Here is an 11,897-nt window from a genome sequence, read left to right as displayed (position 1 = left end):
AGGTCTTGGGACACAAGGTAAGGCAGACTTTCATTGTTATGGATTTTTCCAAGCATCCTATGTCATTTGAGATGATCTTAGGGCGTCCATTCATGAGGGAAGCAAAAATGGTGCATGACTGGTCCAAAAACCACGTCTACTTACAGTTCCAAGACTCTGTCATTCGAGTTGATCTTTTAAGTGGTCGAACGCATCCTCTAGGAAATAAATTCATCATTGATAATCGATCAGACACAACAATTCACTCAGCTCCATTACAGTATTGTTACACATGTAACGAAGACACGGATATTGGGGAGAACTCTCCTTATATGGATATCCTACCCGGAATGGCTAAGTCAGACAATGTCGATTGGGTGCACCTAGCGGCAACTATAGATACATGGGGAGCTAGAGGAACAACCTGGGTAACACCAGATGGGGAAGAGATACCACACATTGCACCAGTAAACATGTTAGGTGTAGCGCATGTAACATCCGATGATAAGAAAGAGGCACACCTACCTGAGAGTGAAACTGATGATTCCTCAAAGGCTTCAGGCCAATACACATCGGAAACGGAATCTCAGGAAGAAATGGATTCAGAACCTGAGAAAACATCAAGTGAACCAAGTATAGAAACTGAACACTCAAGGCCTAGTACGACCGTCTATGGTAATTTATATGAGAGTGAAGAAGATACAAGCGAAGACCTATCAGGCGAGTCGAGTTCAAACATTTACCAAAATCAAAACCTTAACAAGAAACAAAGGTCATATAAGAGACGACGATATAGAGCAAATGTGAGAGCTAGGATAAACAAGGAAAGATCTACTGCAGAATGGCTTAGCTATCTAGGGGCATGTGATGCTCATCGAAAGCTAGTAGACAATTGGGGTGAACATCTCCAGAGTGTCATGTGGTGCAGCCCGCGACCCATTGACCTCGCTCAATTGGAGGTTACAGAGCCGAAATTGAGTCGAACTATAAGAAGACGTCAAAACCGAGAGTTAGCTCAACAACAAAAGGAGGCAGAACTAAAAGAAAGGTCTCTGTCAGGACAAGAGTCTGCTAACTTACATACGGCTCCCGAACATTTTAAATCCTATACCACGTGGGAGCGCAAGGTTGTGTATGCCAAAGCCCAACGAATACCTACCAATGGAAGCAGTGGAGTCTATGATGGTCCAGCGGTAGTTAAAGAGATAGAATTAGCAGAACCAGGTGAGGAGTCTAAACCAGTCTTTATTGCTCAAGACCTTACCGAAACTGAAGAGGCTGTACTTAAGGAGCTCCTCGAGGAATACAAGGATATCTTTGCTTGGACATATCATGACATGAAGGGCGTTCCACCTTCTGTGGTGCAACATACAATTCCCATGGTCAACACTGCTAAACCCGTCCAGCAACGACCCTATCCAATGAATCCTAAGTACGCCAAAATTGTACAAGAGGAGATTGAAAAACTTATCCAATGTGGATTCATATACCCTATTGAGCACTCAGAATGGGTTTCTCCAATAGTCATTGTGCCAAAAAAGAATGGGAAACTAAGAGTGTGCGTGGACCTCAAGAAAGTTAATGCAGCTACTAGGAGAGATCATTATCCCTTGCCATATTCAGAACATGTGCTTGAAAGAGTTGCGAGCAAGGAAGCTTATAGCTTTTTAGATGGGTACTCTGGTTACAATCAAATCACAATTGCATTAGAGGACCAAGCTAAAACTGCTTTTATCACAGAGTTTGGAGTGTTTGCATTTCGTGTTATGGCTTTTGGCTTAACAAATGCCCCTGCTACATTCCAACGATTAATAAACATTGCGTTTAAAGAATTTCTAAGGGAGTTTTGTGAAGCTTTCCTAGACGAACTTTTTGTTTATTCTTCTTGGGAGAAGCATTTGTTATATCTACGAAAAATATTTGAAAGGTGCAGATTTTATCGCATCTCATTGAACCCTTTCAAATGCCAATTTTGGGTTAAGCATGGAGTCATTCTAGGGCATATAGTGTCCAAGAACGGGATATCCACAGATGAGAGTAAGATTAAAGCCATTGTCTATAAAGGAGTTCAAAGATTTATGGGCCATGTTGGTTATTATCGAAGGTTTATTTTAAACTTTGCCGAGATAGCGCGTCCATTGTACAAGCTTCTTATCGAGTTTCACTGGACGGAAGAATGTCATCAATCTTATGAGTTATTAAATAAGGCCCTAACAAGTGCTCCAATCCTGCGAACACCTGATTGGAATGTACCTTTTCATGTGCATATTGATGCATCAAATTTTGCTATTGGGTGTGTTCTAACTCAACCAGGAGAACATAAATTGGACTACCCTATTAGCTTTGCAAGTCACCAATTAAATGATGCCGAGATGAACTACACTACTACAGAGCGCGAAGGTCTAGCTATGATTTACGCAGTAAAGAAATTTCGCTATTACCTTCTTGCTACCAAGTTTGTGTTTTATGTTGATCATCAAGCATTGCTATATTTGGTAAACAAGCCGTGTTCCACAGGTCGAATTACACGATGGTTGTTAATTCTTCTTGAGTTTGACTTCACCGTTGTTGTGAGGCCTGGGAGGAAACATGTCATGGCGAATCATTTATCTCGTATCCCTAATGGTGAAGCTCCTACGGGGGTTGGTGATGAATTGCCTGATACTCCTTTGTTCATTGTTGAGACAATGCCTGAATGGAGTGAAAAGATTGTTAACTTCTTAGTTAATGGTTTTTCACCCAAAGAGCTGCGAAAAGATATAGCTCGAAAATTAATCAAGGAATGCGAACCCTATTTCTTACTGGCTCGAACTCTCTATAAGAGAGGAAAAGATGATGTTCTTAGACGCTGTGCCCGCGAGGATGAGTATTTATATATTCTACAAGAGGCACACATGGGCGTAGCTGGTGGTCACTTTTCAGGAAAGTTGACTGCCCGAAAGATCTTACAGTCAGGCTATTGGTGGCCCACTATGTTTAAGGATGCATCACTTTTTGCAAAGGGATGTGATGAATGCCAATGCTTCAACAAGCCACAAAGAAGGGATAGGATGCCTCTACATCCCATCAAGGTAACCCAACCATTTGAAAAGTGGGGCTTAGACTTTGTAGGACCGATTAGTCCGGCTGCACGTAACACGCAATCACGATATATCATTGTGGCTACCGACTATGTAACCAAATGGGCTGAAGCAAAAGCAACACGAAAGGCGGATGCAAAAACAACAGCTAAGTTCCTCTTTGATAACATTATCACACGTTTTGGATGCCCCTTTGAACTTGTGAGCGACAATGGAACTCATTTTATAAATGAAGTAATAAAAGAACTCACATCAAACTTCATGATATCTCACCACAAGTCTACACCCTATTATCCCCAAGCAAATGGCCAAGCTGAGAGTACCAACAAAACTCTCATCTCCATTTTGACAAAGACAGTTGAGGCTCATCGCACTGATTGGGACCTAAAGCTTACATCAGCTTTATGGGCTTATCGTACTGCGTATAAAGTTGCTATTATTTGCACACCGTTTAAGATGGTGTATGGCCAAGAAGCAGTTATGCCATGGGAGTTTGTCATTCCTAGTCTTCGAGTAGCTTCTCAAGAAGTTTGGGATGGTAACCCCTTAGTGGAGCGATTATATATCCTGGAAAGGCTAGATGAAGAAAGGCAATTAGCTGTGCGAAATGCTCTAGTGGAGAAGGATAGGAGAAAGAAGTGGTTTGATAGCCATTTAAAGGATAAAGACATCAAGGTTGGTGATAAAGTTCTTATGTACGGGGTACGTAATGAAAAGAAGAAATTGAAATACGCTTGTAAGGGACCATATCGAGTGTGTGAAATTACCCCGCAAGGGACCATTCGTGTGGAGACTCTAGATGGAGTTGAAACCATTGGATTCCTTAATGGGAGTAAATTCAAAAGATATTATGATCCTCTAAGCCAGGAAGAGTTGCAAGCCATCCATCAAAAGAAGGCTGCCAAGGAACAAGCAGAGCTTAGAAAAATCCAAGCAAGAGTTGAGGCTCGAGAACGACAACAACGTCTTAGACGCCAACGAGAGGCTAATCTGGGAATCACGTAAGCATTTTTCGAGGACACAGATGACGACTCATTAGAATCTGAGCCACCGCTACGATACCCAATTGAGCTAAATAGCCCCTATGGGAAAGTACTATACAATTCCTTATTAGATACGGGAGCTAAACACAATTTGTTATCCTATGGAGTTTGGGGTCAATTAGGGAAACCGACCCTATCCCCGAGTACGATGCAAGTCAAGGGCATTAATAAAAAGAAAACTGCTATTCTTGGAGTCCTTCAGACCCTGTTGTCTATGACAATGGAAGCATAGTGCAGAGGTTTCTAGTCATGCCCGCGGGAGCTATGGAAGGCAACATAAACTTGGGACGCACGTGGATGTTGGCAGCCAAATGCACTATTGATTGGGATACTAGTAGTGTCACGACGCGACCGTCGACTCTTACCCCTATCATTCAAGCAAAGTCACCTACGTTGCAAACTCTAGCAAAGTTGAAAGATAGCCAACATTCACAAGCCAAGGTGGTTAACTCGTCTTTGCCGGCTACCCATGAACCTAGCACTTCAACCCTTGTAGTTGCAGCAAGCAGTAATATTGCAAGTACTCAACCTGCACGACCTGAGAGTACATATCAATGGGTCCCCAAGGCCTTACTTCCAACTACCTCAACCCTCCCATCCATTTCAAGAAAAAATTTCCCTGGAGAACCAAGAGCGCGCTCTAGGAGAGTCAAGACCAAATCACGATGGATTTCAAAACGACTATTAGAAGCCCAAGGCTACTATGATGGAAATGAGCAAATCTGGGTACCTAAACGTAAAATGTGTCCTTCCCTATCGACAACAAACCCATATGAGTCAAACAGTGTAACGCTAAAGCCAATGGCAGACCGTGGGAAGGGAAAGATCACAGAATGCTACACACCTAGTCCAGAGCTAGTTTGGGCTCCAAGGCAAAACCAATTTATTCCACCTAGATCAGGAAGGGGGGAGTTCCATGAAGCTTCTAGCTCCTCATGTAATACATCCATAGAGGTAAAATCTTCTACACAGCCTCCACCTACAATAGTGGACCTCCATGAAGCTACAAAAGAATCCACACCTCCCAGTGTTCAAGAATCACTTGATAAACCACTTCAAGTTCGATCCTGGGAGAGTACCTTACCACCCTTGCAACTTGACGAGGCACCTAGGGTAATAGAAAACTACTAGCAAAAATCCTCACCTATTACCAACTGGAACAATTGGTTTCAAAGGGTGACGCGCTCATTTCAAACGGTATGATCTACCCAAGGAAGAGGGGAGTGGTTGTGGACATCCATTATTCACTTGCTTCCCTCTCAACCTTTCTCCCTGACCTCTTAATCTCCAATCTTAGGGAATGTATATATAAAGCCTTATACTCACAAAAACAAGATAAAAAAGTAAAAGAGCAAGAGCCATAACACAAATCATAAAAACAAATTATGCACAAGAACACGACCCTTGTATTATTTGCACTCTAACCATCATCTATTTGCGTGTATAGATATGGCTAGTACGCTAGAGTCATCCACTCCTGCCTTGGGTGAGAGGTACCCTCGTTACTTTTCACAAATATTTCACATGGTCTTTCCAATGCTTGCATGTGAATGGGATTTGATAGGTACGCTAGCATGTGAGAGGAATTTTGAGGAGTTAGAATGGCTGATACGTCTCTTGACCACGTCTGATCCATACTTAGTAGAGAGCGTTTCTCCCATTGCACAAGCCTACCCTTTTGACCAAGATGACTATAGGCGTCTAGTGACCTTCTTAGTAAACATGGGCACCTATGATGAAGAAGAAAATTTATAGGACTACACGGATGGCACATATGGTCTCATGGATGATGACTTTGTTTATCTCGACGACGAGGATAGGGGTTTAGCCTTAGGGTTTTCCCCCAACCTTTACAATATCCTATTCCCTTGACTCTCTAGGGGAGTGCAAATAATTAGGTTAGGGTTCCTTATGTTTTTTGTTGTGTTCAATAAGTGTTGGTACCTTTTCCCACTAATGTGTCTCCTGGAGGTATTCCTTTTGTTTCCTCGTGTGTACAGAAGCGTGTTGCTATTGATAGGATTTGGACCCTCATGGAATCTTTATCTCGACTCACTCTTCAAATTCAGCGCGACCATCGACACAAACAAGTGTTTCTTGTCCATTAGCATTGCCCCTTATCTTTTTTGCATCTATGATTGTCTGCTTTAATTGTGATTGGTAGGATAATATCCAGCACATTTGCTTAGTAACAAACATTTAATTCAATGTAATTTTTTGTCATAATCACTTGTCTAGGTTTTAAAATCAAGCAGTCCGACTAAGCTAGTTTGACCAAGTTAGGTGTTAGAGATCTTCTCTTAATACCATGGGGAATGCCTTCCTAATAATCAATGGTTACTTAGGTTCTTAATTCGATTTAAGCAGCATTGTGTGAAATGTACTAGGGCTTTCTAGTGGGCTTGACCCTATTGACCTTTAGCTTAAGTATTATAAAGGGAGTTTACTAGTGTGATGAGCCTGGGGAGGTGTATCAGTGTTATATGACCCCCCAAAGTTACAAAATTAAAATGCTGAAAATGAACAAACAAAAAATCAAAGTGCCACATTGTAAAATCTTAAGCTGGAAGAGAAATCTCAGCTTGATTTGGTACTTCACTCACATGTATTGCCTATGGTACTAGAGCCCTAGAGGTTCCCAGTGTGGGCGCTTTTCCTTGAAAAGCAAAAAACCCAAGGCATACAAAATAAGCACACACATCAAATTGAATCATTGTGAAAACACTTTGGGGGGTCAAAGAAAAAGTAATCAGTCAGGCGATGATTTCATGAGAAATTCCTTTTATGGTAGCTTAACTACAAGGTCTTCTAGATATAGCCTCTAGTCAGCCCTCGAACATGAATACTTGGCTCTCGCGATTAAACAACTATATTGACCACAGAAAATTAAGAAGCTTACCCATGGTATTAAAATTCGATCTCTACTGCCTTTCGACCATCAAATTAGCGACCCCAGACTTGTTTAATTTTTTACCTTTACATCTGTTTATGCATTTGATTACATTGCAATTTAATGTTCATTGCTGACAAATTGTTTGAAATTCTTTTACCAATCAATTTGTCTACCTAAAACTGCATATGCTTTTTAATCACTTATGAGAATGCAATTACTGTGCCAATGTTGTTTGATTTTGCAGTGACTGAAGAAGGCTAAGGACATTCATCTCAAATGATCTTCCACCTCGACGAACGAGCTTCAACTCAATAGCTTCCGAGGACGGAATCTACATCAAGAAGGGGGGCATGTTAACCCTCACGGCTCACGGACACCCCATCACCGACGACGGACGTGTATTATGTATTTGGTAGAGTCAGGTACCGGGCTTGTCGGACCAATAGGAAAAGGGTAAGAATGATCGCCGATGAGAGGCGCACTCTAACTAGGACATTCAAGGGATTAGTTGGCTAAGCATGGGCGCCCAAGTGTGAATGGGGTGAGCTCATATAAAAGCCAACTAAACCTTAAATTCACTTATTCTCTCATTTGTGCAATAGAAGAGTGCTCTTGCTCCATCTCCATCTCCATCTTCTTCTTCTTCACCTCCTTGTGTGTGTGTGTATATGTGTGTGTGAGAGAGAGAGAGAGAGAGCGATCGAGCATTGCGGCGGCACGACGACGATGAAGCGGTTGAGCGCGACGTAGAGGCGTCTCCTTCTTCTTTGCGGCGAGGAATCCTCCACGGCAAGAGCATAGAGCGGTGAGTGACACACCATTGCCCTCTTTTGAGCTTACTAGTTAAGCTAGTGGTGTGCTTGGAGCCGTCTATGGCTCGCACACAGTGTTAGGCAAGGCCCTTGCTTCGACAGTGCGGAAAGGAGCGCACAGCCGGTCAGAGTCTCCGATGCCGAGAAGAGCGCAGAGAAAATTTGGCCGATGTTGTGTGATGCCCAAGCTTATTCGCCTTCGCAGACGCCGACTATGTGTATGTGCTTGGACACACACTCCCTGTTGTTTTCTCGAATGCCAGAGTAAGGAAGAGAGAGAGAGAGAGAGAGAGAGAGAGAGAGAGAGAGAGAGAGAGAGAGAGAGAGAGAGAGGCTACACACACTCTTAGACTTGAGAGAAAAAAAAAATCCAACTCTCTGTTTCATGTTTTAGAGAACTCTGACGAGCGCTATGAAATGGCTTTCAATTGCAAGATGCCCCAAATTTCCTCCTTTGTAATCTCCTTGCTTCACTGTCAACTGCATGTGTATGAGAAATACACACACCCTTTGCTTTAATTTTTCCCTCACAAGCTTTCAACAGCACTGTCAAATTAGCTTTGTTAATGTTCCTTCAAGTGAAGAGCACTCATTAAGCTTCCAAGTTGAAAAGCCTTCTGTTGCTTCCAAGCTCACGTTCTCCAAGCTAAGATTTTGCTCCCTTTATTTAAAGCTTTTCCAAGAAACCTCTATTCCTGCAGACATGCTTCGTGCTTCATTCTTAGAGACTCATCAAGATCCCTCACATGGCCGAGAGGGGTTGCGCGCGTCGGGGTGCTGAGATCCGCGATCTTGCCCGATCCATGCTAGATCCGCCTCGGATCAGCTTGATCGGATGCTGCAAAGCATCGAGCTCTATGGGAGCTTCGTTGCCGCTGAGAGACCACCGCCGCCACCGAGTCGTAGCTCTGATACCACTTGTGAGTGAACGTGTGCATGGATGCGTGCATGCGCGGTGCGGTGCGGTGCGTGCCGAGAAGGGGAGAAGTACGAGATGGTGTGGGTGGAGCGACCTCAGGAACTCGTAATGTGAGGAGCTCCTTAGTCCTTCAATATGAAGAATAAGGGTATGTACATATGTGGGCGGGAGGCTGGACACCGAACATCCCTACGCAAAAGCACAAAGCTTTTACCCCAACAAACTCCCACTTGTGAGTGCGCATGTGTGTGGGGCGGTGCGGGGAAGGGGAGAAGCACGAGACGGTGTGGGTGGAGCGACCTCAAGAAACCGTAATGTAAGAATATTTTTATTCCTTCTATATGAAAAATAAGGGTATATACACATGTGGATGGGTGATCGAACACCCGACGTCCTTGGGCAAAGGCGCAACACCTTTACCCCAACAGTCCCAAAACAAAATTGGAGACGCTAAAAGAAAGACATGGTATCACTAAGTTTATGCAAAAAAATATGATATGGTTCTAGAAAAAGCTTGAGGCTTTTTAGTATGCAATTGATTGCAAAAAATTATTGTTTTTAGTGAAATGCTATGGTATATCAATTTTGGGCGCTTGCCGTGACCAAACGGTGGGGACTTTTCAAAGTTGCCCACTTTTCCCATAAGTAGTGGTATCTTAACTTCAAGCATAAAAAAAGATTTTTCAAGATAAATGGATCTCGTATGACTTTGGAGGTTTTCTTCAAAACCCTATAAAGGACATTTCTATCGTCCAGTTAGTAGGTCGCTAAAACGTTGTTTTCATTTCTTTTCATGAGAATCTTCGAGGATGCTATGTTCGCTTTGAGCACAAAAAAAGGGAAGTTGACACTGGAGAGGGGGAATAGAGAACACACCCAGCACACAAAATGTTTGCCTCTCTATAGGCCAGGGATTCCATAGCACCCCTAACCTCTCTAATAACACCTTCAAATTGGCTAATTTGCACTAACAGCTCCACTTTAGCATACAAAACAATTGTCTCACACTTTGCAAAAAAACACCTTACAGCACAAACGCACCCGCACCCACACTGCTCAACTCACCCTTTCCGACTCACAAGAAACCGCAATTCTGCCCTCTTGGTAACACCCTCCAAGCTGCAGGCCAACCCTCCGCTAGCAAGCACTGGCAAGTACACAAAGAGCGAGAGAAAAGGAGGGGGATGGGGAGAAGCAACACAAGAAGTAGGGGCAAAGGTTTGGTAGTATTGCATATGGAGACAATACAATCAAGTATGCAGCTTCAATGGCAAGCTTGCAATACACGGGCTTGAAAACCTCCCTCAAAAAATCACTTCTATGCCCTTTTATAAGGCTTGGCTAAGGCTAAAAAGGAAAAAACAAGGCGCTAGCAAGCTCGTACACATTAATTGAAGCTCCCTTTAGAAGCGTTTTTGCATTGCCACCACTTGGCACACTTTGTATTTTGGTAATTGCGTGTTATCTCTCTCTATCCAATTTGGCCTTTGTGGTGGGCGGGATAGGCCCCTTTGAACTGGCCCTTGAGCCGCCTTGGACTTGTCTTCTTTCTCTCTCTCTTGATCACTGCCCGTGGGAATGGTCTCCTACTTATGCATTGGGAAGGGGGGCAGTAGCGATATCGCTAATTCCTCCCCCCTAACTTTCAAAATGGGCCTCCATATGGCCGGCTGCCGAAAACCGCCCTTAGACAAGACACGTCATCACTGTGACACCGCCCGTAGGCACCAATACACACTGTCGACGGTAGCCAAAGCCCGCCAAAATCGGCACTCGGATCCCCTCACACCAGCGCGTGCGACACACAAAGCGCCGACAAGCGACCACCATAGCTGAGCACAAGGGAGAGCTCCCCTCACACACAGCGCCGACAAGCGACCGCCATAGCCTAGCACAAGGGAGAGCTCCCCTCACACGCTCACACTTGCAATGGGCTCACGGGCTGGGCTATATACCCCTTCACTTCCCCTTCATTCATCACCTATGGGATTATTGACTGCCACGTGGCATCCCCCAGGCTCAAGCCTTCTAAGGTCTTTGAAAAATCCAAAAATCACTTTATAAAAATCTTTTTTTCCCCAACTTGTCATGCTTGCCAACTGGTCCCTGGTGATCCATTTGCCAAGCCGTAAAAACCAGCCAAAAATTCATCATGTTGACTTGAACACCCCCTACTATATCCGCACTTCAAAACTCCCCGAGCCGTCGAACCGAGGCCGCAAAAAATGATCAAAGCATTTGCCACCAATCTCGACCAAGTGTACCCAATCTTCCGGCTTCAATATCTTTCTGCTCTAGGTTTCGTTTGACGTGCAGTCAACTCTTGCTACGTCCGTATGATGCATACCCTGTTCTAGAACTTTGTCGAGGCTCAAAAGATGCCATATGGCACACCTCCCCATGTGGTCAGGTGGGCACCAACCTAGCCCCTAATAAAACTTCAACTGGCCATAAAATGCAATCCGTGGCTCCTATCTGCAACCTGAAAGGACGGGTAGGCTCCATAAATTGGGCACTACACACCTGTACCTTGACTTTCAGTTGGACCACTTGTCCCCAGTTGACTATCCGACAAGAATCTGCAACACATTGAACCTTCAATCTTCAATAAGTTGGGCTCCGTAGCTCGATTTGATGAGGCACTTGGACCTGCTCCTTCAGCGCTTCCAGCGCTACATTCCTAGACCCAAAAGCTGCACTTTGCACATCCTTCACCTGCTAACCAAATTAGCCCCTTATGGAGCCCTTCTTGGCCTATAAACCGCATTAGTCATACACCTCCGCTGCTACCTTTCAGCCCATGATCGTCCTAGCTACTCCATCATTTTGCCATGCTTCTGCTAGCCTGCATATATCTGTCCATGCCACCTTCTATGGTTGACACACTTTGGCTGTACCATCATTGCCCATCCCCTAGTTGAGCATTTATGCTCAACCACATAAGAGCTTTATTCCATTTCTAACTACCAAACCTGAGCACACACTATGAAAAAACCAAAAGCATACGTACACAATTTTATTCTGCCTACTGTCAAACCTTCAAGTGGGTTGCCCCACCCCCTTGCATCATATAGCTTCCACCTGGATCAAACACCTGCCTTTGATATCTTCCACCTATCTGTAACTGCTCACCATAGTACCATACCCCAACACATAGACCACCATGTGTGT

General features: G+C 44.0%; 1 protein-coding gene across 1 annotated transcript; it reads left to right on the top strand.

Moving 5' to 3' along the window:
• The first annotated feature begins 575 nt into the window (after nt 1-575).
• Nucleotides 576-8,588, top strand: LOC147423888 (uncharacterized). The gene is made up of 2 exons (XM_086501525.1): nt 576-1,411; nt 8,387-8,588. The coding sequence occupies exons 1-2, from the start codon at nt 576-578 to the stop codon at nt 8,586-8,588; spliced, it is 1,038 nt and encodes a 345-aa protein (XP_086357651.1).
• Nucleotides 8,589-11,897: the final 3,309 nt, after the last annotated feature.

This window comes from Adiantum capillus-veneris, chromosome 26, assembly GCF_014529385.1.
Source record: "Adiantum capillus-veneris isolate H3 chromosome 26, ASM1452938v2, whole genome shotgun sequence".
Lineage (NCBI taxonomy): Eukaryota > Viridiplantae > Streptophyta > Polypodiopsida > Polypodiales > Pteridaceae > Adiantum > Adiantum capillus-veneris.
The sequence above is the reverse complement of the archived record's forward strand: the minus strand, read 5'-3'. Positions and strand labels throughout refer to the sequence as shown.

Coding starts and splice junctions, on each gene's coding strand:
- LOC147423888 (XM_086501525.1), top strand. CDS start 576: ATGGATTCAGAACCTGAGAAAACATCAAGTGAACCAAGTATAGAAACT. Junction 1,412..8,386: donor CCCTATCCAATGAATCCTAA/GTACGCCAAAAT, acceptor TGTTCCTTCAAG/TGAAGAGCACTCATTAAGCT.